Source organism: Eptatretus burgeri, chromosome 11 (genome assembly GCF_056783735.1).
Source record: "Eptatretus burgeri isolate ZD-2024b chromosome 11, Ebu_testis_v1, whole genome shotgun sequence".
NCBI lineage: Eukaryota > Metazoa > Chordata > Myxini > Myxiniformes > Myxinidae > Eptatretus > Eptatretus burgeri.
In genome coordinates this window covers 77,208,092-77,235,397 of record NC_140971.1, presented here as the reverse complement: position 1 = coordinate 77,235,397, position 27,306 = coordinate 77,208,092, and the positions used below count along the sequence as shown (strand labels likewise).

At 42.9% G+C, this 27,306-nt stretch overlaps 1 protein-coding gene across 9 annotated transcripts in view; it reads right to left on the bottom strand.

Annotated features, from left to right (window-relative positions):
- Positions 1–391: 391 nt before the first annotated feature.
- Positions 392–27,306, bottom strand: part of LOC147017424 (nuclear receptor coactivator 2-like) — a 274,823-nt gene continuing 247,908 nt past the window's right edge. For 7 of the 9 annotated variants that reach the window (XM_085847076.1, XM_085847082.1, XM_085847075.1 and 4 more), the window contains 9 exons: positions 26,460–26,574; positions 26,137–26,305; positions 25,550–25,906; positions 25,288–25,419; positions 24,736–25,066; positions 23,111–23,224; positions 15,272–15,413; positions 14,997–15,150; positions 392–2,938 (listed from right to left, as the gene is read on the bottom strand). In XM_085847076.1, the coding sequence (XP_085703202.1) occupies positions 2,927–2,938; positions 14,997–15,150; positions 15,272–15,413; positions 23,111–23,224; positions 24,736–25,066; positions 25,288–25,419; positions 25,550–25,906; positions 26,137–26,305; positions 26,460–26,574 (1,526 nt within the window). In that variant the 3' untranslated portion in view covers positions 392–2,926. The remainder of the gene's footprint in view (positions 2,939–14,996; positions 15,151–15,271; positions 15,414–23,110; positions 23,225–24,735; positions 25,067–25,287; positions 25,420–25,549; positions 25,907–26,136; positions 26,306–26,459; positions 26,575–27,306) is intronic. The other 2 variants (XM_085847077.1, XM_085847078.1) reach the window with 2 other exon arrangements.

Sequence of the window (27,306 nt, the reverse complement as noted above, 5' to 3'; positions counted from 1 at the left end):
ATTTATTCCAACAAAAAACGCTTTTTAAACTATTTTATTCTTAAATATATTCTGAATTGGTTCACATTTTCTGCTTCACGAAAGCTTTGTTTTGAAAACTACACCTGAAGTTATCACAAAACCTCGGTTTGCCTTTTGCAACTTTGTCCTTTTTCGCCGACTCTTCCCCTGACCTTGCTCCTTTGTGCCTCGTTTGGTATGGATAAGATGGACGTTAAGCACAAAGGATCACATTGTACCGATAAATACAAAATATCAATGCCTCACACCGCCCATCCGAATCTGATATGCAGCAAACACAGAGGAGCTTTCAGAAGCAAAACCAGGAGGAACTTTGCATGGTTCTTTGCTTGACCAGAAAGAGTCAGAACAAACACAAAGTCAGAAAAAGTAAGTTGTATTGTTAGACCATTTATTAACTTATGAAAGTATGACATAAACACAAAACTTCAAAAAAAGAAAAGAAAAATCGGAACTAAAGAAGACACGTTGAAACACCAAATTTGCAAAATCAATGCCAAGTGGGAAGGAGGAAATTAGGAGAAAGCAAGCCTAAGTTAAATAGCGTTAAAACTTTCTCACACTCCCGCTGCACTCAAACTCTGCCGTTAAATGAATGATCGACATCCTCGCTGCCTGAACGTGGTAACGCGCAAACTGTACAAAGACGCACGCGCATGTTCGCTGCACTCGAAGCACAAGACGCGTGCCATGTTGCAGGAAGCCACTGGGAGGATATATAAGTCGGTGTGTCCTTTAAATCCCTTTTTGTTCAATTTTGTGTGTACAACCTTCGACTCTGTTTCTCTTTCGCACTCCCCTCCTGCCCTCCTCGATTAGATTCACATTTAAGGCATTGTTTGCTGCGAAGGGCAAGGAAAGCCGGAGTGGGATCATCGCCAGGATACAAACAAAAGCAAGCGGTGAAACGAAAGATTATCACAAAAATAATAAAATAACCTCTAACATTCAAAAAATATTTTGCCACGTTTCGGCCACGTCAACATCATTCAGGTTAAAGCCTGCTGTACATACGTTGAGCGTGGCGTGCCGCTCTGTCCAGAGAACCATCTGTACACGCAAATAACTGCTTGCGAAAACAAGCAAAAACTCTGTGAAGCGGTGTCAGCGAAAAGTTGATCAGTAACACACCCTCCATCCCAACACACTACTCCCATAGTCTGGCAAAAGAAGAGGGGTCATTCATTTGCTGGGTCAGCAACGTTTGTAGTTTACCTACAGAGCAAAAAGGAATTGCCAGCGTACGCAACACGTCTAAGAATATTTATTACAGAAAACGTTAAAAGGGGGGGGGGGCAGGGGAGAGGAGAATCATTTGCAAGCGCCCCACATAATAAACGATTCCATCAGGCCGCCTTCAAACAAACAAACAAACAAAAACGTTGATGTGTACACAAACGACTTAAAGTAAAATATTCTTTCCTTAAACAGCATTTTTTTTTAATCAAAACGCCATGATCAGATAAAGACACCATTACCACGTTGTTGAAAAGACTTCGGAACTTGTACAAAATTCTCTGACAAGTGTCGACCGATCTCACGGTCCTCCGGTTTCAGTAGACAAGTTCCGATAGTTTCCGAGCACGTTCCAAGGGTACGCGATTGATACATTTTATGATAAAATTGACGAACTGGCTTCCTAAGGCTGAAGCAAGATTTCATTTTACAAAGTTGAGATTGCCAAACGAGTGTCAAAAGTTAGAGAGCACGGTCGTAAGTCTTCTGGGAATAAAACGAACGCCTACCCCCCCCCAATTAAGGTAACTCCCCGACAGCTCACGCTCGTCTAAGAATCGCGTCCAAAAATTGGGCCTCGGACAAGCTCTCGGTCAAAATAAAGAACAAAAGTGCAAAATAGGAATCAACTGCGTTAGCCGGCAACCCAAGCACCCAATCTGCAGAGCAACTTCTGTTGCAACATAAATTATTTTCTTTACATATTTACAAACTGTCCAATAAAAATAGATGGACTCAACACTCTTTGGATTGGCTATAAATTCCTTTTTTTTTTTTTTTCCTAGTGAATGGCTATTGTTCCACACAGAAACGTGCCTTAAAGGGAGGGAGCGGGTGGTGATGGGGATAAACGACTGGCGCGGCCTGAACCACTGGGTCAGACCGTGCAGTGGCCAAGCAGGGCAGCTGCTCTTTTAAGGCGGGTGGTCGGTGAGGGGAAGCCCACGAATAAACTTCGGCATCAAACCGAGCCAAACAATTAATAAAACTCGAACTGCGAGTGAGGACTTGGTAGACAACGGAATGTGTTTCCAAAGTCTTTCCATTTTTCATCTTACCATGAGAAAAAAAAAAAAAAAAAAACATTTCTTAATACCATGAGAATTTGAAACATGAACATATTCGAGAATTACTTTTTCAACAGGAAAATGTTGCTGATTATTGGTAATCCAGCAGCATTTACCCCAAACCTCAGAGCGTTGATAACATGAATTTGAAAACATGCTCGATAACAACCTGGGGGGAAACCATCGCCGGATTGGACTTGCCGTGTCAATTATATTTCAGGACTTCTGCAGTAAAGCTGTACCCTGTAATAATTTAGAAAAAAAGTCAGTCGTTTATAAATAAAAAGATCATATTCAATTTTAAAAGAATGAACCAAATACAATTTCCATTTGTACACTCGCTGCTCTGTCAACTTCCTCAAAAATAAACGAAGAAAACTTTTAATAAAGTTCAACGATGTAATTTTAAAACTTGTGACGTACAAACACGGTGTGGGTTGGAGAATTTGAGCGAGCACTACTTTAAATTATGAGTAAGAGAAAGGCCACAGTGGACCAGAATCAGTCCTTTAACTTCTCATCAGGACGTTCGTTGCTCATCCCGAATCATGTCAAGTCCAACCGGTGCAAAAACTCGGTCAATCAGTGATGACGGCGACACATCAGCAGAAGCCCTGGAAAAAAAAAAGAGGAGGATAAGAAATGGACATACCATGATAATTCTCTCGCTTAGGACTGATACATTCGCACGACCCAGCTCTGCAATCGGTTTCAAACTGCACAGAGTAATGCAAACACACCCCTTGGACCTCGATGCAGCGGTTGCTGCCGAAGGTGGTCATACCCAGTACTGTTCTGTATTGAGTTTGTTACTTCCATGTTGGATACGGATGTGAAAACATTCGCCCCAACACAACATTACGTGATTATATCACAATGAAATTGACACGTAATTATTCAGCATTTATCTCTGTCAGAGGTTTTCATCTGTGTCCCATGATGTCACGTAAATTAATCGCATGACCAACAATCACGTGTTTGAGGTTGTTTGTTTTTTCAATGCAAGAGTATATTTGTTGCGATTTACGTTTCCTTTCATCGATTTGCTAAACCCAATGGAAACTTTCCGTAACAATGTGACTTACAGAGGATTTAAACTTGGAATAGAATGACATCAACATTTGTCACTGTGCACATGAAGCGAAAAGTGGGTTGAAGCAATTGGTGGTTCGCTTTGTCTGTCTGTCTACAGATGGCAGTCCATGATCAAGGAACCACTTAATGTCAATTTAAATTTTATATTTTGAACACGAATCAAAACACAATCTTGCAGTTTAGCAGTACTTTGGCTCTGAATTTGGCAAATTGTACGGAATCTCATCCCGAGCGCACAGAGGAGGAAGGTCATCGTTTATCCCCATTCAAAAATAAATAAATAAATAAACGGGGGATATTGTAATCGGCTCCGTCTGTCAGTCCGTCTGTGTCTGTCCATTTGACCATCACGCTGTCTCCACCTAAACGGTTGCGCAGAAATTCACCAAACTTGGTAGTTATGATCACCAAATGGCAAGAAGGTGCGAGAGCAGGGTCAGTTTTTGGCCCCGCTATATGGAGGCCCTGGTCAAATACCAAAAAATTGCACATTTTGAAACATTTTTTTATGAAACTTTGTATATGCAATCAACATTGGGGACGCATGAAATGAGAAACGATTTTTTTGGATTTTATCCACGGTTCATGCCCCAGCAGGTGGGGACTGAGGGGCACAGTGGTTAAAACAGAACATTTTTTTAAAACTCAAAATTTGATATTGGGTCATTCCTGGTGGAACTTTCTGCCATTTTCAACTTTGCTTTAGGTAGGAAGCGTGGTGATTTGTGATGGCACACTCCTAGTTTGTCTGTCTGTGTCTCTCTCTCTCTAACAAAATTGAAAATCATTCCAAACAGCAAAACTTACTGTTTTTAGGGATGTCTAAAAGGACACAAACAACAAGCACAAAGAACTAATTTAACGTGTTAAACAAGGTGGTGTAAAAGTCAGTGCATCAATGATGGTAAACTTCAGAATTTTATTTTTTTCCCTACAGCCTTTAAAACCTTTATTTTATTTCAGTCGAATTACATACTGAACACTGGAGAACACAAACGGCATTGTTGGCACTTCCAAAAACCTCCAGTCTTACATTACTTGGACAAAATATTTCGCCATTTTATGCCATCTCGACCAATCAAATGTGCCGCTCACACTCTCAGCGTTCAGGAATAGAGATTCATACAAAACGGTGCCTCATAGCTCGTAGGAAATATAGATGGTGCTTGGAAAGGCAAAGTAAGAGATGAAAAGGCCCTTCCCATGTCCTTTTTCTCAAAACCGCTTGTGGTCAGGTATTCGATTAATTATTTCATTTTCTTCTTTCAGCAAGGTTGAAGCTTCAGGGCATTTGTCATTGATCAGGATCGAACACAGACGAAGAATGGCATGCACGTTCAACAGCAAACTCTTTTGGTATGAGAGTTGATGAAGATCTACAATCATCTATCAATAATTCCAGCAATCTGTGTGTGTGTCTGTTTGTGTGTCTGTCTGTCTGCGACCGCAGTTTCTCGACAACCACCGGTCCGATCTGATTGAAACTTGCCAGGAATATTGCCGGGGACACGCGGATGTGCCTTTTCAAGGTTTGATATTAATCGGACGAGCGGTTCCCAAGTTACGGCCTTTTTATTGCTTTTTTCAGTGTTGGAGAGGTGTATATATCGCAGCTGAAGTGTCGTTCCACCTTATCATGCCATTTTTTCCTGAAGATATCTCAGAATAATGATAACAGCATATTAATAATAACTAGCTGAAACCCCTTCACAGACGGATTCCGTTCCATGAACGAAAAGTGTTTATTCTGCTTCAGAGTTGAAGTTTGACTATTGCCACTATGTGCGATGCACTCTTACAGGTACGAAGTTTCTTTCAGTCCAGGTCACAGTACCGAGAAAAACGTGACGCGACCACTAGGAGGAGCACAAAATTGGTCCTTCAGTATTAATATATAGATAATAATAATAGCACAATAATTGGCAGTAATAAAAAGAATAACGTGATAGAATGACCAATGTCTGTCAACCAATAACGCCCTATATATTGTCTGTCAACAATAATGACCAATAACGTCTGTCAACCAATGACAGGACACAGTGCTATGACATCACGAATGACGTCACAATTAATGTTTATATATTTATTTATTTATTTATTGGGTTTTTTTTTTTGGAAAAAATTGACGTCACAATTATTCTTCTTCTTCGTTTGGAATGACGTCACAATCGACGCTGGGGACCTGAGTATGTGCCTTTTCAAGGTTTGATATCGTTCTTCTTCATCCGTTTCAGCTGTTTCCCAAGTGTTTCCCAAGGTTTGAAAGCTGTTTTTTCCCAAGGTTTGAATTAATTGTTCAAATTATTAATTAATCCCAAGGTTTGAATTTTCCCAAGGGAAACAGCTGTTTCCCAAGCCCAGCAGACACACGACGTCAGTATGAAAGATTCACGACGTCGGAAATAGGCCGCTTGGTTGTATAACCATATCACAATGTGGTACAGCCACAGCGCGCAGCTCGATGATCTAAAACTGCTAGTTTTTCTGCGTCATGTGTTTCTAGGGTGAGCGCTTTGCCACCTCGTGCCGTGTGTGGTTGTGTCTGCCTTTCACCGGAGGAGAGATCTGATTGGCTAATTCCCATTTCCGCATCACGAGCCGCCATTTGCAAGGTTTGGTTAAACTTGTGAACTTTCAACTGTTTCTGAGTGTGATAGACAATCAGCTTTAATCTGCAGAAGACTTTAGCTTTATTAGTTAAAATTATCTTCCGCCATGATCATTTTTGGTAAGTATAATATTATAAATCGATTTTATGCGTCTTAGCTTTTGTTTTTGGACGTTTTAAAGATCACAGAATCCATGATGTGTTCCTGTTACTGGTGTTCTGGGATCTATATTGTTACATTCAATGGAAACTCTCCCGGGCCCTTTGGGGCACTCGATCGTGGTTCGAGCGTTGGACTCGAACGTGTATCTGACGATCGAATCCTCTAACACCCGATTTCATCGTTCGTTTATCACGTTTAGCTGTCGCTGATATGGCCTTGATCGTGTGTACAAATCGACGGTAAATAATGAATTCATTTTTCCGCGGGCCTGGTGAAAAAAAAAACACCCGTCTGTGGCATATAAAGGGGAACTCTGTAAAAATTACTTTGGACAAGTTTAATTGGTTCAGAACCTTTAAAAAAAAAATTTCTGATGTGGATAATGCTTCGGCCGTTTGGGTCCGACGAATTACCGCATTGTTCCGCAATGTAACAAATTTAAAGTTCCACTGCCCTTAAAAAAGCCTCAATTAATATTATTTTTTTATGTCCTCTTTTAATGAGTTCGGCCCAACCAAAGGCAAAAGGAAAACAATTGTCAGTTATTGTTCGCCGAAAAATGTGGTTTTGTCATAAAAAAAATTAACCCTTTGGCCGCCGAAAAACTGCCGCTTGTAACAATGAAGCTGTCATTGCGGTAGTTTGTCACTTGGGGAGTTGTTCAAGTTTGTCGGTGCACAATTGTTTTCCTTTGGTAAAATGGTTCTCAAAAGACATGAAAATAACTTTATATTATAAAGAATAATATTAATTGGGCTTTTTAAGGGCAGTGGAACTTAAAATTTGTTACAAGCTGCTTCAAACAATGGTGTACTAAATTGTTTTTATTTTATAAAATAAGGGTGACGTCCAATGCTGTGATGTCCACATACAATTTGTGTGGAAAGAATGGGAAGAGACCTTTCCGGAACCTGAATTTTTATAAAGTTGTCAGAGGTAATGAATTCTGCTAAATCAGGCCCCCCGAACAAACGGACGCCAACATTGTCAGACGGAATGAAAATCCGTCATTCTGGTTACAAAAGCAGCTAAAATTGATGAAAAAGCAGCCAAAATTAAAACCAACACAGTAATTACGGTCGCAATAGCAAATATAACCGAAACCAACACGTTTATTCTACACACAAGAATGGTCGTGACGGACACAAGAACGGTCAATCCCGTAATAGAACGGTGGGGAATGGAAGCAACATCGGTTATTTCCATCACGAAACGGCGGAGACCGAAGCAAAAGCGATTCATTTCGGTTACCAGAACATGGGAAACATGGCGGCTTGAAAAGTTCTTGAAGTTATGGTAAGTTAACTTTAACGTAGTCTGCCTTGAATATATCATGTCTGTTAATGAAAACCCGTTTGTGGTACGGGATATTATACAAGCAGCGATAAATGCATCATCTGACTTAATGTGTGACTGACATTTCGTGAAATTCGTGCCCCCGTGCTGCAGCGATCAGTGACGATTGATCGTTTATATTTGCAAGAGGTAAAATTTGATGGTAATAATAAATTGCAAATTCCAATAAAATAAGAAAGTTAATATGAAGTAAAAACTGTAAAAAGATCCCATACACGATCCCCTTTGTTGAACTGGGCATACACAACTAGCGATCCTTCACTCGGGGGCTCGAAATACAGGCAAACCAAACATTATCATCACAACAAAATTCGGTTTAATAAATTGTAAAAACTACATCAGGTACTACCCACTATATATTATCCAGAGATGCCAACTTTTGGAAATCAGAATTAGGGAGGATTTGCAACCGACACCAAATAATGTGCGCGAAGCGCACATCTCGAGCGCGGAGCGCTCGACCCTTGCGGCGGAGTCCAGGGCCCGCCTTAGGGCATGGCAGCTTTGCTGAGTGACAGCTGTGTGGCTCTTTTAGCCCTTCTGATTATGTCTTTGCTGTATTCTCTCTGGTAGCAAGGGGTGCTATGAGCTAGTTTTTCAATTAAGAGAGCTTCCAGGGTTTTGACACTCAAATTGGGACGAAATTCAGTATGATTCTTCCGTACAAGACTGAGTGCCCGCTCACATGATGCGTTCGAATGAGGAATGACCAAGATTCCCTTCATCACTTTGCTCAAATTAGGATACTTCTTGGCACCAGTGCAGGGATCTGTGAGCTGTGAAATCCGATGCCACTGCTCATCCACTCTCACTGTCTCAGTAGCAATTGTAGCTATGGAGGCGTCTGCCTGGTAGTGAGCGAATTCACTCTCAAGACTGTCTATGTCACTATCACCGCCACTGAACAGACAGGGGAATTTCTTGATGAAAAACTCCACACAGTCAAACTCCACTTCTTGGTGTAGCTTAACATCCAGCACCTGAGCATGCTTGGCTAATTCATCATCTAGCGGCCAGGTTTTGAAGATGTAATTGCAGGCTTTCACATAATATGAGCAAACTGCACTGAAGAAACCTTGGATGTCTGACTCACTCAGAGTGAAGGTGGATTTCTTGAGACTCCTTTGTTCCCTTATATACAGTTTGGCATCGTTCCCAATCATGAGGTCCTCATCATTCTTCTGATGATGTCTGTCAGAGAAGGGTACATTTACCAGAGCAACCGATGACACCGATGGTTTCAAAAACCGTACGAAGATATCTTTCAGAAGACCATTCAATTCTCCGTGCAGGAGATGAATACAGGGTTCGTCTCTTTGGAGCAGAAGATTCCCCTTCTCAAAAAGCTTGTTAGCATATCGAAGGAAGAAACGATAGAGTTTTGTTTGTGGAGACAAGAACATCCTGTTGACACGTTTTTCTCTAGATTCCTGCACAGTGTTTGAGGAAGATGCGCTTTTAGTTGTAGAACTCGTAGTACACTTAGCCGCAGGGCGATCACACTTGCGTTTACTGCCAGCAGAAGAGGTCAGACTCGTAGTACCAGATCCAATTTTACGTTTGAGGAGAGAGCTTGAGGTAGGTGCAGCCAAGGAAGAAGACCTCTGATTCGAAGGTTTTGCTGAGCTTCTATCAAGTGATTTGGCAAAAGCAGAACTTAACTTGGGTCCTTCTTTGCCTGTAGATGGGACTATCACAGTCTTTCTCGACTCTGAAGGGATCTGCTTTGTAGATGAACGTGATGAAGGGCCGGTGATGCTACCTGCTCTCAGCATTGGTTTTGGTGCTGTCCCTGCTGTCTTCTTCGCAGCAGATACTGCAGTGGTAGTGGTGAATGCTGCTCCACTAGTGCTTGATCCTGCAGTGCCAGTACTGGCAGTAGATACAGTGCCGTCCTTCTTGCTCGTTGTTAGAGTCTTGGCTACAGTTGGTTGCATTTTTCTTCGTACTTCTTCTTTGAAGAAGAGGCGAAGTGGCTCCCACTGTTCAATCAGCCTGTCTAGGCACTGACCAAGGGACAGCCACCTTGTTGCGACATGCTTCAGAATCTTGTGTGTCGGGGCATCACAGAGTTCTTGCAGTGCTTTCACTCCTTTGACGCGTTTACTACTTTTGTCCAAGTAGTAGTAAATATCGATGAGAAAGTCATCTAATTCAATGGGTAAGGCCTGAGCCGCCTTCTTGGCCGTATTGTGCATCATATGGCAAGGGCATCCCATGATGTAGCACTCTGGATTTTGTTTGTGGATATAAGCAGCGACTCCTTTGTGCTTGCCCACCATGACAGAGGCATTATCAGCACAAAAGGAAACACAATTTCCCCACGGAATTTTCCTGTCACTGAACTCATGATCAAGCAGTTTGAAAATGTTTTCTCCAGTGGAATCTTGTTTGCACGCAGGCAAACTTAGCAAACCTTGCTTCACAATCCCAGCACTGTTGTCATAGTACGAAATCAGGACAGGATATAGTTGGGCCTCACCACTGTCATTGCTACCGTCTGTAGCTAGGCTAAATGGAGCGAGTCTAGCAATATCGGCAATAGATGAAGCAGTAACATTTGACAACTCACCAATTATTGCTGAAGTTTTTGTTCTTGCACATCCATACTTTGAAGCAACTTTTGAATCTGGAAACATCTTTTGAAATAGAGGTCCAGCATGATCTGAGACTGATATGGGCAAGTTATGTTCCACAATAAATCCACTAAAGAGAAGTTCCGCTCGGGTAACATCCTCTTCCTCGCTTGTCCCTTGTTTGGTGAAATAATTCAGAAGTGTACCGGTACTCGTGCTCGAAGATCTCTCCTTTGCAATATCTGTGTGCCGTTTGCTTCCAACGTGCTTCCGAATATCATCGCGACCTCCGTGCTCAACTGAAATATCAACGCTGCATACTGTACAATACGCATGATGAATTCCTCTTTCAGACTTTTGAATACACGGGTATTGGAGACTGTATTCGGTCTTGTACTTCTGAGACCATTTCTTGGTCTTCGTAAGCTTCTTTTCTGCCATTTCGTAATCAACATCGAGGGCTTGAAGCATCGGTAACTTCGAAGTCGATGTTCCACAGCTGCAGCGCGACTCGTAGAACTCTAGCGGCTGTTAAACACCGCACGGTGGTCGCGACCGCCGGGCTGGTACGGGGCCCAGCTGCATGCAGTGAGCGTATCGCATGCATATACACTGTGCATACATACCGCATGCACTGTATTGCACACATACCGCATGCACTAAATCTCAGTGTATGATCGCATAAGCGAGATCCAGACCCAATGTTTCGCTGCTCCTCATTTGAATTTGCAATTTTTTACGTACAATTTGGTAGCAGCGAACGTTATGGAGTTACCACATGCTATACGTAGCAGACGATGCTTTTCATTCAATTCTCATACTAGTACATTCTGATTAGTGAACAGTGCAAAAATATCAAAATTTCGGGAGGATAAGGATAGTGATCGTAAGGGCGGGAGTTTGGGTGAATTTTCGGAAGCCTCCCGATGAAATCGGGAGGGTTGGCATCTGTGTATTATCTATATTACATTTATGTTCGAGGCACAAGCACGAAAAATTTACATACTGTAACAGGTCATTCCACTGCATCCGCCATCATGTTTACACCACAGTAACCGGAATGAACCGCCTTTATTTCGGTCTCGGACTATTCGCGACGGAAATAACCAATCTTGCTTCCGTTCCCCACCAATCTATTTCGGGATTGTCCGTTCTTGTGTGTAGAATAAACGTGTTGGTTTCGTTTATATTTGCAATTGCGACCGTAATTACTGTGTTGATTTCAATTTCGGCCGCTTTTTCATCAATTTTAGCTGTTTTTGTAACAAGAATGACGGGTTTTCATTCCGTCTGACAACGTTGGCGTCCGTTTGTTTAGGGGGCCTGTAAATGACAGTTTATAATGTGCATGACTTGAGCGTAATTCACATTGCAGGTCTTGTTTGATGATCATAAAGCCCAATATATACGAAGTGGAAATTCTTATTATTTTTCAGACAGTACCATGGCCAGTCAGCCAACAGCAACGGAGGCGGCTGTGGACACTGCCATATCACAACATTTTAAATATGCCCCTGATCGGCGTTGATGTGCGGGCAGGAATAAGCCATCATCTATCTATAATTCCAGCAATGTCTGTGTCTGTGTGTCTGTGACCACTGGTCCGATCTAATTGAAACTTGCCCGCTATATTGCTGGGGACCTGAGTGTATGCCTTTTCAAGGTATGATATTAATCGGAAAAGTGCTTCTAAAGTTATGGCCATTTATTTACCAAACCAACTGCGTAGGCGTGACCAATGGGGAAGAGATCCACAGCCGCGTTCCCCATTACGGGTTACAACGTACGGACTTCCGAATAGTGATGACTTGCTGTTGTTCTTCTTTCGGCTGCTCCCGTTAGGGGTCACCACAGTGGATCATCCGTTATGATCCGCATACTGATTTGGCACAGGTTTTACGCCGGATGCCCTTCCTGACACAACCCTGGTCGCCTCTTACGACACGGGGATAAGGTTTGCGTTTTGCCATGATTCCGGGCTGCTCTACACCCTCTCATAGCGCGGCCCAGCACAGAGCTCCCGTCCTCAAGCGATCCTCCAACCCAAGCCTCCGAGTAGCCGGATTACAGGCGCACGCCACTACGCCTGGTATAGTGATGACTTACTGTATTCTCATAATTTCTCGATTTCTTACGCGCATTTATAGATAAATACAATGCCCCAATCCAGTCGTCGTTTACGAGAGTGAATGAATGGCCTGTGTGTTTGTTTGAAAGTTTTTTTTTATTTTTTGCACGTACAGGCACGCACTAGTGTAATAATAATGAGTAACAGCAACACGCTGTGCCAGCCGTCCACGTCCTTGATTATTAAGAATTTGCAGGATAGTTAATTGTAATATTGTATGTTGGAAACCCAGCCTAAGTTTACATTGTGAAAATATTTACATGTACTTTTATGCATAATGAAGTTATTTAATTTTCTTGTGAAATTAAGATTGAAAACACCCACCAAATTAATTTTTTGTGCTTTGGAATTATTTATGTGAGATGCATTCAAAATTGTATTTTCATACTTAATGATGTTAGATTTATATTTGGTCTCATTGACTTGCCTGATTGCAATTCAGTTTTATATAATTTTATGCACTGTTCATATCATGTCAAGTATCATCTGTTTAAGTCTTTTTGCACCTCCTTCTATTGATGCCCGCTGTGGGACATAACAAGTAAAAATATTTCTAAATTATATATATATATATCATAGAGAAATTCTATCAGAAAGGTGTTTGACTTCCCAAGTAGGACCCATATTGTACTCTTTTACCAGTCATTGCTGAATTTCTACCAATTGAATGTCAACTATTATGTCGTATAGCGAAATTTATATGTGGTTCTTCGTCTTCTCATAATTCTTACCTGAGGTTGCTTAATTATGAATCTTGCAACAATGGGTAGTATGTCATCAGTAGCTAAAACTTTTAATTACATTTTATATAAATGCAAGTTATCGGTCAATACCTTTTATACTCCTAATGCCCATAACGTACGCAAGCATAGAATTATCAGCAGTTTTACTAACACTGCATGATGATGTTGTTGTACTTAAAGGTGCCTTTGTGCAGTCAATTATATTTGAGAGAGAAGCTCCACAGTTCCTCTCTGGAGCAGAACTTTCTGAATTTGAATTAACTGTGCTTTGCACAAAACGAATTTCTCAAAAAGGTATTTACGACTTTTACGCAAGTGGTATTTCTTTATATTCCCCATTTTTAGTGTATGTTTCTCAATTACAATGGTATCTACTTTTATTTATTGTACGTTTGTATTTGAGTGTGTTTTTTTTGGTACGAATAAAGATATTATTATTGTTAATACTACTTGCATATTTTTGCCGCAATCATGCTCTGCATGATACGTGATAATAAATGATTATGAATTACAGTTGTTTTCAAGTTGTGGTCATTATGTGTTACTGTGCAACGTATAATGATGTTGCAATAGAACTTCAATGTTTTGATAATGGCACCAGTGGAACAGCGGTGCTCCGCTGGCCCCAGACCTACTGGTCGAGGGCTCCATCAAGTTGGAAGCTGAAGGGTGGAATGCACTGCAATGTTCATTTCTTTGGCGTGCAAAGAAAAGGGTAAAAACAAAAATTCCATTTTATGAACGTTGTGATAAAGTTGAAAAATAACGTCATGCTTCAATGTTGTGACAACGTTGAAATCTGACGTCATGGGTGTTGCAAATACAACTTCCCACTGACCCAATTCTGACGTCAGGTACAACCAGAACACGACGCTGCAACAACGTCAGATTTCAACGTTGTCACATCGTTGAAATCTGACGTCATGGGTGTTGCAAATACAACTTCCCACTGATCCAATTCTGACGTCAGGATAGAACCGGCAAATGGCGTTGCAACAACGTTGTGTGCCTGCTGGGAGGGTTTGAAAGCTGATTTTTCCCAAGGTTTGAATTAATTGTTGTGCTTGGTAGACATTTGTCAATACATTTACAGAGAGGAGGGGGGAGAGAGAAGGGGGAGAGAGGGGTGAGAGAGGGGGCGAGAGGGGAGGGAGAGAGGGGAGGGAGAGGGGAGGGAGAGAGGGGAGGCGAGAGGAGAGGGAGAGAGGGGAGGCGAGAGGGGAGGCGAGAGGAGAGGGAGAGAGGGGAGGCGAGAGAGGAGGGGCGAGAGAGGAGGGGCGAGAGAGGAGGGGCGAGAGAGGAGGGACGAGAGAGGAGGGGCGAGAGAGGAGGGGCGAGAGAGGAGGGGCGAGAGAGGAGGGGCGAGAGAGGAGGGGGAGAGAGGGGGAGAGAGGGGGAGAGAGGGGGAGAGGGAGAGAGAGGGGGAGAGAGGGGGGAGAGAGGGGGGGCAAGAGAGGAGAGGGGAGAGAGGAGGGGCGAGACTAGGGGTGAGAGAGGGGGAGAGAGGGGGGAGAGGAGAGAGGAGGAGAGAGAGGAGGGGCGAGACTAGGGGTGAGAGAGGGGGGGAGAGAGGGGGCGTCACAATTCTTCTTCTTCTTCATTTGATATGACGTCACAATTGACGCTGGGGACCTGAGTATGTTTCCCAGGTGTTTCCCAAGTTATGGCCATTTATGATACGGTTGGTTCCATCTAATTGAAACAATGCCCCAATCCAGTCGTCGTTTACGAGAGCGAACGAACGAAGCTGCACATACTAGCACGCACCTATGGGCCCGCACTAGTATTAAAATAATTGCTTTGTGCAGGTTTAGTGTTTTATCATTTATCTTTTACAATAATGGGCTTCCTGAAGGAAGTCAAAAACAAATTACGAATGTCCCCAAACACTCGTGACCTCGAAACTCTTTAATCGCCTCACGTATTGCATAAATACAAATGCACATTCATAAGGTTAAAAATGAGTGTCGTTCAGTTAAATGATGCCTTCAAACTATCATTACCTGGCCAGGCCCAATATCAGGAGGGAGGTCAGGGGTCATCTGTGCCATTGCAGCACCCGGCTCCCCATTGGTTGTAGTCATCGAGTCTGGGAGCTCCATATTACCAAAGATGCCGGGGGTGCCAGGTTGGGCATATTGCTGGTGATACAAAGCACTGCAGATATGGGGAAGAAGAAGATAGTTGGGTAAGAAATATGAACTCAGGATAAGCTTTTCGGGAAACCAAAGAATGTTCAAATTGGAGCATTCTGTCAAGATCTGTTTGTTCGACATACCTTGCACTCCGAATGCCCCCACCTTCCCAAGCTTTCACCTCCGAGTCCATCTGCAGAGCCTGTTGTTGCAAACGCGGAGAAAGCAGGGGGCTCACAGAGCCTGCGGGGGTGCCATAGCTTCCCTCAGGAGACTGGCTCATCCCTATGAAAAAAAAATTTCCATTAACGCCTGATGACAGGACCTCATTTATTTCATCACATAATCGACCTGTATTGCATATGCAACTTCAACTCTAAACGAATCACCTGGAAAATGAGTTACAAACGATTAAGGGGTGGTAAAGTAACTCGTTAAGGGGCTGTCACACCTTGACGTTTTAGCCAGCGTATGGCAAGGTATCAAAATGTATGTAAAACGCTGGCGTACGCTGAACTATTGATGTTTTAAAAAAAAGTTTTGGGCATATAATAACGTGTTGGACGTATGCATAACGTATTAGTAATGTACACAGAACGTTTCAATCACATATAGATAACTTATACCAACAAATGCTGAGCGTGTTGTCGGCGTTCACAACCTATGCCCAACGATAGTCTAACTTATACATAGCGCGCAGCAGCGTATCGCCGACGATCACGTGGCGTAGGCTATTCATAGGCTGCGGCTCGACGATTCAAATCATAACCGCACTAGACATCAAAGTGTGAATCTGCTGTCATACCTTGACGTTTTTGCCATCGTATGCAGACGTATGAAAAATTTGCCGAACCAAGCTGGCACACGTCGAATACGTTATGAGTAAGTTTTGTATACGTTAAGAGCATGCTGGCATATGTCGTAGTACGCTGGCATACGTCGTAGTACGTCGACAAATTTTCACCATGTTGAAAATTTCTCGACGTATTCGGCGTATGACACACGTTCCTCATACGCTGGCCATAAGTTGTAGGCACGTTACGCGATCGTTGACACACGTTACTTGTAAGCTACTCATGAGTCGAAACACGTCGAGGTAATGGTTAGCGTCAGTGTTCCAGACTCCCTGGTTTTTTTTTTCCTTCGGTATGACGGTGATGTTAACACTTCGATTTCTAGTGCGGTTATGATTTAAATCGTTGAGCGGCAGCCTATTAATTATATTATATTATAACCGCACTAGAAATCGAAGTGTCAACATCACCGTCATACCGAAGAAAAAAAATAAAAACCAGGGAGTCTGGAACACTGACGCTAACCATTACCTTGACGTGTTTCGACTTATGAGTAACTTACAAGTAACGTGTGACGACGTGTGTCAACGATTGCGCAACGTGCCTACAACACGTTACTCATAGGTTAGAAATAAGTTTCGGGTACGCTAAACATTACCTCGACGTGTTTCGACTTATGAGTAACTTACAAGTAACATGTGTCGACGTGTCAACGATCGCGTAACGTGCCTACAACTTATGGCCAGCGTTATGCGGAACATGTCAGTCATACACTGGGATACGGCGAAAAATTTCAAGCATGGAAAATTTGTCTAACAGCTCGGCGTACTACGACGTATGCCAGCGTGCTCTTAACGTATACAAACTTACCCATAACATATTCGACGTGTGCCAGCGTTTTAGCCAAATTTTTCATACGTCGGCATACGCTGGCTAAATCGTCAAGGTGTGACAGCGCCTTTATATATTAAATACATAACTAGAATGGCACTCGGTAGAGCGCATACCTCTGCCAGGAGGAACAGTTTACGTTTTATATCCCACTAATAGACCGGATCTGCATCTGTTCCCCAATCGAAATCTAATTGGCTTGTTCATGTTTCCTCTCCAACTCACCCACCAAGTTATGTCATAATCCGTCCACACCGTTTTGAGATTTTCTGCTGGATACAATGGCTTGCAAAATGCAAAATATTCACCCCTCCCCCCACCACCCCCATAATAATGCCACGTTTCGATGAATTACAAATTATGTAGAAACAATTCTTCCAAATGAACATTTTATTCACAACTGAAGAGATAAAAATAAACATGGTTATAGTTGAAGGAGGTTACATGTCAGGAATACCGACTAAAAGACATGTACAAATCAAAATTCACTGGTTGTAAAAGTATTCAGCCCATGAGGTCAGGACTTGGTGGAAACACGTTTTCCAGCAATGACTGCTTCGAGTCTTTATGTGTAGATCTCCACCAGCTTTACACAGTGAGATGGTCAAATATTTACCCATTCTTCACGTGAAAATTTCTCTAGTTCCGCCAGGTTTGATGGGGATTGTCGATGGACTGCAATCTTCAAGCCTCACCAAAAATGTTCAATTGGTTTCAAGTCATGACTTTGACTGGACCACTTAAGAACATTTATTTTCTTCTTATTCACACTCCAGTGTGGCTTTATCTTTGTGTTTCAGATCATTGTCCTCCTGAAATGTGAATCTTCTTCCCAGTTTCAGATTCATGGCTGACTCAAGTAGGTTTTCTTCAAAGATTCTCCTGTACTTTGCACCATCCATTGACCCTTCTATTCTGACATGCTTGTCAGTCCTTGCTTATGAAAAGCAGCCCCATAACATGATGATATGACCAACATGCCTGACAGTAGGGATGGTGTTGACTGGGTGATGTGTAGTGTTAGGCTTGCGCCAGATGTGACGTTTTCAATTTAGCCAAAAATGTTCCATTTCTATCTCGTCTGACCACAAAACCTTTCTCCACATGTCTGCAGTATCATCAAGATGCTTTTTCACAAACTCCATACGAGCTTTTAGATGTGTCTTTTTCAGTCATGGCTTCTTTCTTGCTACGTGTCCATAGAGGCCAGGTTTGTGAAGGGAACGGGATATTGTTGATTGATGAACACTGATCCCCATCTCGGACATAGAGCCTGGCAGATCTTTCAGTCATTGTTGGATTTATAGTGACACCGCAAACCAGTTTTCTGCTTGTCCGGATGCTGAGTTTGGATAGGTGACCTAATCTGGGTAGAGTCTCGGTGGTATGATACGTCTTCCACTTCTTAATGATGGATTTCACCGTACTCAAACGGATGAGTGACTTGGAAATATTCTGATAATCCTCTCCTGAGCGGTGCTTCTCCACCCCTTTATGTCTCACTTCTTTGGAAAGCTCCTTGTTTTTCATGTTTGCCTTGTTGGTTGACCAAGTGAGTTGCACCTTAAAACTCCTCAGATAAGTAGCAGAGCTTAAATTTTAAATTAAACCACTGATTACATACAGGTGAAACCTATTACACTTATCTTGTAACTTTTCAAACAAATAATTTCCTCTACAGTTCACATTTTATCTGCATTATTTTTTATCTTGTATCTCTTCGGAGTAATTTGTGAAGACTGTATATATTAAGTTTGATTTGAAAGCATCATGAAATAAGCTCAGGTGGCATCAAAATGTGTAAACTTTGGAGGGGATGAATACTTTTGCAGGCCTCTGTCATTTTGGCCCCATCTCTCAATGGTGAACTCACTTTAAAAATTCTCGGTTCCAGATCCAGATATTCACCAAAATCGAATTAATTTGTCCTGGTTTCACACCCAACCAGTCCACCAAGTTTCGTCTGAATCCGTCCAGAGGTTTTTTGAGACATTCTGCTCACAAACAAACAAACAAACAAACAAACAGACGTGAAAACAACCTGAATCCACCTTCGGTGGAGGAGGTAAAAATAGCAATTTCTGACCACATACTTCACCACCCCCAAAGCCTGGTGTTGGCTTAACGGTTAAGGTGGCTGGCTTAGAGACCTGAGGGTCCTGAGTTTGAGCCCCTGTCGTTCTGCTGAAATAACATCAAGTGGGTTGACTCAGCCTGACATCCTTCTGAGGTTAGCAAAATAAGTACCAACTTACTGTGGTAATAAAGCATTCGAGTTATCCTGTATCGGAGTGGTGACCTGTCCAGGACTGCACTCTTTAACCAAATTAAACTGCCTCGATAGCCCAATGCACCTCGCAACGTGAAAGGAATTATTATGATTATTAATAAATTCACTGCCTCCACATCCCCTGATTAGATCCCACATTCCCCTCACCTTTCTTATTCCTATTTTCTCTTACGGTTTCTTCCGTATTCTCCTCCTCATGAATGGCAACCCTTCCAATGTTTTTCCCCATCTTCCCCAATTATTCTGACCCCTCTCCCAACCCCCATTATTACTATATCTGGAATCCCAAAGGCAAGGAGCGGTGCAGAAAAGGAAGCCGAGTAATCTAATTAAATGCAAACTGATCCAATTTCCTGTCCGAGGGCCCAAATTTGCTCAAGCACACAAGCCTACAGACCAAGAAGGGGTCAAACAGAATTGGCATCAAGCCAGGGTACTACTGAAAATACCTAAATACTTGTGACGAATGCTGTGGGATCTAAAATTTCCACACAACATTGCAACCAGGTGACATGGCCAGCTTACACACCCCCCCTGACAGATAACACGACTTACAACATGGGCAGATGACTATTTTAAGTTTCCTTGTTTTCTGCTGGGAATTGAACCGAGCACAACCAAATGAGATATCGCATTGTGTGGTGTGGAAATATCTGTCAAAGTTTTCAAGACTATGGGAGCTGCGTCGCTCACATGAGCTTCCTCATTAACCTGCTTTCTCAACCATGCTGCCATCACTTAGAAAATAGAATTCTGCAAAGTTTGTGAATCACAAGAATGACTTGAAATTGGGGAAACGAAATGAAATAATAACAACTCGATTTGCACCGATTTGAAATAATAACAACTCGATTTCTTCCAAGAAACACCGAGGGTTGAAAGCAAAAAACCCCACGAAACACCTTTAAATATAGCATTCGTGAACGAGCTAAATTCCTACATGTAAAATGCTCGTCTTGGTTGCTGTGGCCACATATATACCTATATATCTCTATCTCTCTCTCTCTCTCTCTCTCTCTCTCTCTCTCTCTCTCTCTCTCTCTCTCTCTCTCTCTCTCTCTCTCTCTCTCTCTCTCTCTCTCTCTCTCTCTCTCTCTCTCTCTCTCTCTCTCTCTCTCTCTCTCTCTCTCTCTCTCTCTCTCTCTCTCTCCACACACACACAAACATACACACACCCCCCAAAAAATTTCCAAAGACAGGTGTGAATCGAAGATGTGACATGAAATCGAAACAGCAATGGACACAGTAGCAACGAATGGAATTTTTTTAAATGCAAAATATCAACAGATATACACCGACAACTAGTGATCGAAGAGAATTAATGATAAAAGAGCAGTGAGATGTCCAAAAAAACAAAGATAAAAAGAAAAGAAAAGAGAGAAGTGAAGAGTTGGACACATTCAGAAGAGACGAAGAAGGGTTCTTGAAATGGCTAAAAAGAGGTCACCTTAACTGGAATGGAGAACCAATCATAATTCCCAAGACCAAGGACACTATACCAATGGCTCTAATAAAATTGTTGCAGGATTCAGTCAATCAGACGAGTGTAGATTTTACAAGGTAGAAACAGAAACCATGAGCCACCTCCTATCGGGATGTAAAAAACTCATGTCAGAACAACTGCACACACAAAGGCACAACAAGGTATGTAGAGCATTCCACTGACACAACTGCAAAAAACTTCAATATCCTGGTCCCAGAAAACTGATGGAAACATAAACCAAAAGTGATAATTGAGAACAAGGAACTAACAACACTCACGTACGACCTGATGAACCCATTGGGCGTGAACAATGAACACAGAAAACAAAGCATTGTGACCGGATATAGTATGTAGACATAAAAAACAAAAACAAAAAAAACAGCATTGCTAATTCAGGTGTCAGTTCCCAGTGATTTTTGCTTAAACAATGCAGAAATCAAGAAAATGAGCAAATAAGTCCAAAAAGAAATGAAGTGAAGTTATCCTGGAATAAGAAGAGCACCAAAATTGTACCAGTGATTATTGGAGCAACGGGAATCATGAAGAAGAACCTTCGAGAAATCTTTAAAAACATCCCTAAGAATATTAATACAAACAAACTGCAGTTTGAAGCTGTCCGGGGCTCAGTGACGATTCAGCGCTTTGAGCATCCTTCATGGGTGGATATATGCGCATTATAAGTGTACATCTTATTATTATCCTGAAAAGAGCCCACAGAACAAAACTTTTGAGACCACCTCACAGCTTGGTCGATGAATCGTGACCACCCCCCCCCCCATCCTTCCCCTAATTCCCCCCTTACCCACATATGGAGATCGCAACGAACAGCAAAAAAAACACACACACACACACACTGGCATTTTGCATTCCGAATGGTCGATCTTTATTTCACAGAGCAACTTCCCTTCAAGCCCAACCAAGGCACATCATTATTCGATAATGTAAGTGCAGTTTCAGATTGATCGTTTCAGCGGTTCAAAAGACAATGATCTTTTAATTTCCTACATTTTTTTTGATCCAAGATGGCCGCCAAGCCTTTGGTTCAATCAGCTTTGTTGGACTTGCACTACATTTCATGACTTGTAACAACCCTGTGAAATTTCTAATTCATTGGGGTAGCCATCTCCGAGAAAAATATCACACAATATATGGTAGAATAAGAACAAGAAAATCCCGATAATCATAATAATCATAAATAAACCCCAGCAAGAATCCTCTTGAACAAGTTCAGTCACTCAGACTTTTAGGTCTCATGATCAGTCATGATCTTTCTTGGGGAAAGCACACAGCTAAACTGGCCTTCAAAGCCAGTCGCTGACTGGGCATCCTCCATCTTGCGAAGTCCTTCCTTGGCACACCTGAACTGTTATCCACCTACAAGGCCTTCATCTGCAGCTTAATGGAGTGCTGCTCTCCCCTCTGGGCAGACGCCCCCTGTCTAACACCGAGCTCAGCTTGATGCCATTGAAACCAAGGCCTTCAAGGTTATTGAAATCTTCCACGATGAAGCGGAATCTCTGGGCCGAGCACTTTCCCATCACAGACAGGTCTGGGGTCTCTGTCTTCCATCACCTTCTTTCTGGTATTGCACTCTCTGCTCTTTCCATGCTCTGCAGTCCCCAGGTTTCTGTAGGGCACACATGGTGTCCGCCAGTACCTCCCTTCTAATGAAACTCTCAAAATCCAGACTCGATGCTCACCTCCACTCATTTGTTCTTCTTTTCTCCCACCTGTGTAATGAACTTTCTTCTTGGATGTTGTTCGAAGAGTGTGTTTAAGATGACCGAGTTGTTTTGCTCACAGAACTGTGTCAGACATTAGCCTCTGCAGTTTTTCGTTCCAAGTCCAGAAGGTCCTACTACATTTGCACACCTCTCTCCACCAACTTCTGTGTTCAAATCACCCATAACCATCACGAGGTCTCTACTCTTCACATGTTTCAATGCTTTTTGCACCTCCTCATCGGATCACGGTGGTGAAGAAGTTGAAGTATTCTATGTTGGCACATGCAGTTGTAAACACACAATGTTCCTAAGTTTTCCCTTTAAATTTTGCCATCATCACTCTCTGATATTTGACATCGACATATTACGTAGACAAAATGGCGAATACTTTTTGTCTCCTCCCCTCATTTTGCACGGACTTCATTGGTTGATTTTATTTGACGTACCATCATCTCTACAGAACGTCGGTGCTGCCGAAGCAGTTTCTTGGCAAGGGTTATACTGGGTGGTTTGCCAATGCCTTCCCAGCGTTGTTTGGCAGTGCTCTACGCTTTAACATGAGCGTCAAGTAAGGAAGCAGCACGTACCATTTTTAAAGTCTTTGGTACGACTCTGCCAGGGTTGGGTTCTAACCGCTGACCTCCCAGACTCAGAGCGGACGCTGTAACCATAACGCCACCATGTTTGGTAAACCATGAAACAGTTTGTGCCTCCTACGAGTCTTCGGCCATTGAAAATGGTGCACAGCCAAGGGATATTTTTCTTCTGCCGTCAGTGCATTAAGTTTGCCAGAAACTCACCTGAATTAAACTGAAACACCCCAGGCTGGCCCATCGGCGAAGCAAACTGGCCTATATCGGCTCCCATCACACCAGCACGAACGTGCATGCTTCCTCCAACTGTTTGCGTCATAGCTGAAAAACAACGTCACAGTCACACTGCGAATAAAGAAGAATTCCGAGCAGGAGTACATCCATAAATAATACAGTAAGACATGTACGAACGATTGAACAACTTTCCACATTTATAGCTCTAACCGTGTTGGAGACCACAAGGCAAGCAAAGTAAAAGGCAATGGGCTTGATGGGCACCACCGTGTGGTCAAGGGTGTTTGGCATGCTGTGAACAATTGGTAAAGAGGGAGGAAAGTTGTATTTCTCCATTTTGATAAATTTGTGGGAGAAGAAGCAGAAATCTTGGAGAGTAACGATGCATTTCCGTGACATCAATGAAATCAAGCCGCCCCTTTTGGACTCCTTTCGGATAGAGCCATTCCACCTGAGCGGAATTGGCAAATTTCAGGGATTGTGGCCCATTTTTTTTTTTTTGCTACCTTTCTCCGTCTGATCCCTCATGAGAAAGTTTTGACTTGTTAATATTTGGACCAGGAAATACCTCCAAAAACAGAATCAATGGCAGGTATGTGACCTGGCATATTACAAAGCAATTTCAGTGGTTGAACAATGCCAGATTATGTGACAATGCTGCAGTAAGATTGCTTTCCTATCTCTTAACATGAAACCGTTGGTGTAGGTCTTTACAACCAAGATTTTCCTCGATGTGGCCATTCTTGAATGCATTTTTACAGCCCTTGTTTTTCTCGTGATGAAGATTTGAGCATTGTTGCATAGAGAGAGGGGTAGACCAGCCCACAAGCAATCAGGAAAAAGATCTGAGGCCTACACTTCAATTGGTTGTTAGGTAAATTGAGAAAAAAGAACATTTTAATTTTTTCTTTTCTTTTGTTATTTCAGAGTTTTGTTTGTTTGTTCAATTTTCCACTTGTAATCCCAGAGGAAAGAGGATATAGGGATCATTTTGATTTCTATATTGTCCAATGTCGTAGCCATGGCAATCGACTTACAGCAGCATGACATACAAAGCTGAGCGTTACAGTAGATTATCGTTTCCATTCAGGTGTGCACTGATAATGCAGGTTACAACCTTCTATATATCATCATAATCATGTACCATGCTCTATACAGAAGCAGTTTCTTGGCTGAGGTTACAATCCTGGGCGAGTTGCCACTTTGACGCAGGTTACTCGACTTTTAAATTAAATTTGATCAACCAAGAGACAAAGGAGTCCCAGGCAAAAATCCAGGCATTTCCTTCTTGTAGTAATTCTCTGCAGACTTCAGTAGTAGGACCTGCTCCCAACTATAGTATATGAGAGTACTACTCTCATGTACTATAGTTCAAACTGTCGCATTTTTGTCTGAGGTAGCTGAAAGATCGACCAACGGACGATGGGGTGGAAGTGCGACATCACAGCATCAAATTTAAGGATGTACCTCAATTGTGCAAAAGAGCTTAAGAAAGACAAAGAAGAGGATAAATTGTGCAAAAGAAAGAAAATGTCATAAGATGTCAAAATTAAAGCAGGACCTCCATGAGTGAAAGAGGGGCAGAGGAACAAACCTACCTTGAGGTGGTAAGCTGTTTCCAGAAGGTACTGGGTAGGGGCTCGAAGGCTGGGGAGGTGGTGGACTGTTGTATACGGTAGGGTATCCGGTTGGGTATGCCGGCTGCTGTCCTGGGGGGCGCCCTAGCTGACCTGGTGACTGCGGTACTACACCAGGAAATCCGGAACCAGGAGCCTGGGCCATTGCACCGACTCTCTGCTGTTGTTGTTGCTGCTGCTGGTGTTGCTGTTGCTGCTGTTGCTGTTGATGCATGAGCTGCTGCTGCCGGAGCTGTTGGTTGACCATCTCACGGTGACGTTGTGCTAGCATCTGTGCATTGAGAGGTACCTGCTGGATTGAAGAATAAAGGACAAGGCAAGTGACTTCACGTCTCAAAGTGAAAGTGCTGACCGGAGAGCAATGCCGAACCTTCATGCAATTATTCGTCTTAAACAGTCACCAACAAGGAAGAACCTTTGTTTGCAAAGTTTGCACATAGACGATTCAAGAGCAGGTACTCATCACGTGTAAAATGTGGCTAGTGTTATTAGCAGCCAAACAGTCCACCTTACCTCGTGCGATGTGGGATGGCAAACTGCACGCACCCTCCCTGCCATAGCCTGGGGCATGCTTCCTCGAAGAGTAGAACCCTCTGCTGGACCACCATAACACTGACCCATCATTGTCAATCGTCCATGGCTCATCTGAAAGGCAAAGTGTTTGACAAGCAGGTTCAACTATGACTCATTCACGGAAGGATTTTGGTGCTGAATTAGAGGAAGATTGATACTTTACACATCATTGCATGGACTTCCAGTTCTCTACTTTAATTACCTGCTGTCCTTGCAGCCGTTGCTGTAGCTGAAAACGAAGCTGTGCAGAATTTGGGAAAGTACCGCCTGGAGCACCTGTTCCCATCACCGGCCGCATACCGCGCAGCGCTGCTGCCTGACGTGCCTGCAGTGGATGCAGTTGCCTGGGAACGTACTGCGTGGTTCCACGCACACCCCATCCAGGACTATATGTTGGAGGAGCTCCTGGAGCCACATCCCCATATGCAGGGTAACCAGGTGTGGTTATGTGCCCTGCGTAGACTGGATGTCCTTGGTAAGACATCATGTGCTTTGGGTCTAATCCCATGGGCCCCATCTCAACCGATGATTGGTAAATTGGGCAGTCCAGTACCCCCCCCTTCGGAATGGAGGGGGGGAGGGAGATGAAAAAAAAAGAAAGAAAGAAAGAGGGCACGATTACAAATTATTCAGAAAAAAAGAAAATCCTCACCACGACTGTTTTCAACATTACAACAAGTAGGCCTACGTACTACAGAAAGTTTCAAATGCTATTTAAAAGATGAAGATGATCCACGAATACAGGCCACAAAAAAAAACAGGTCGACCTTGAACCATGTCCTTCCCTACCTGTACAAGCTTGTCGATGCCCAGAGCACGGTCAATCTCGGCAAGCTCCTGTTCGTCAGCATTGCTCAGCAGCGAGTGTAGCTGCTCCATAAGTGCAGAGTCGTCAGCAACCGTTTCACCAGGACCAGGAGGACACACCATCCCTTCATGTGTCGCCAAGAACCCAATCCTATCGGAGTGCAGATGTGGCTCAATATAGTGGTGCATTACAGTATATGGCATTATGGCTGCTGAGAGAATCTCAACGAAAGGTTGTCACAGAACTGGCCAATCAGCAACAAACAAAATTCAGCTCTAATCAGAGCTATTGAGAATCAACAAACCTGCGGTGCTCGGTCAAGCCAGTCCCTTCCACCGAAACGACTCCCTCATTCCAGCCACCTTGGTGCTGTGCTGAGTACTGCATCTCATCCATCCCCAAAATCACCTCACCACTCCCTGTTGGTGTGCACACAACATTGCCAAACACACTCACTCTCCATGTGCACTCATTTCACGAAGACTCTCAATAAATCTTTGTGGTTAATTTGGCCAGTTGGGCTCCCTTGACCAAGTCCTGAATTTCTTTTAGAGGTTTAACATAAACTTAATATCGAGAGCAGTCAATTATCAACAAGCACGATGACCTCAGATCCATAAAACACACCGCACATTGTACCCCAAAGCTCCTCAAAATTATAGTGCAAGTACATGTCAAAAATCGAGGCAATAATACTTAATGGCCAAATGCGAGCAGACGGGAGAAGCAAATGTTGGATTCCCTCGTCCTTCATCAATATTCTTTCTGGACAAATCTCTACATCTTTCGATCACTGTTCAAATCAGTCCTGCTCATTTTCCTGTGTAAACTCTCATGGACGAGAAAGGTGCTTTTATGGGCCCGGCGTGGAACAAAGAAGGATCATAAGGTACTGTACATGCACATACAATGGAAGTCAAAAGGTTTTCCCCTGTGATATTGGCTGGAAACTAATTACCAACAATTGTGTCCAGTTGTCATTGGCATAGAACCAATGAAAACAAGGCTGAGAGGGGGAAGGGGAGGGGAGGGGGGGACTTTTTGACTTCCCCTCATATGGCAATGGCCAAGCCTTTCCATAAATAACTATGACATAGATATTACGAAGGTTGAGTCCAGTGGTCCAGAGATTTAAAGATTTTGATTGGCTC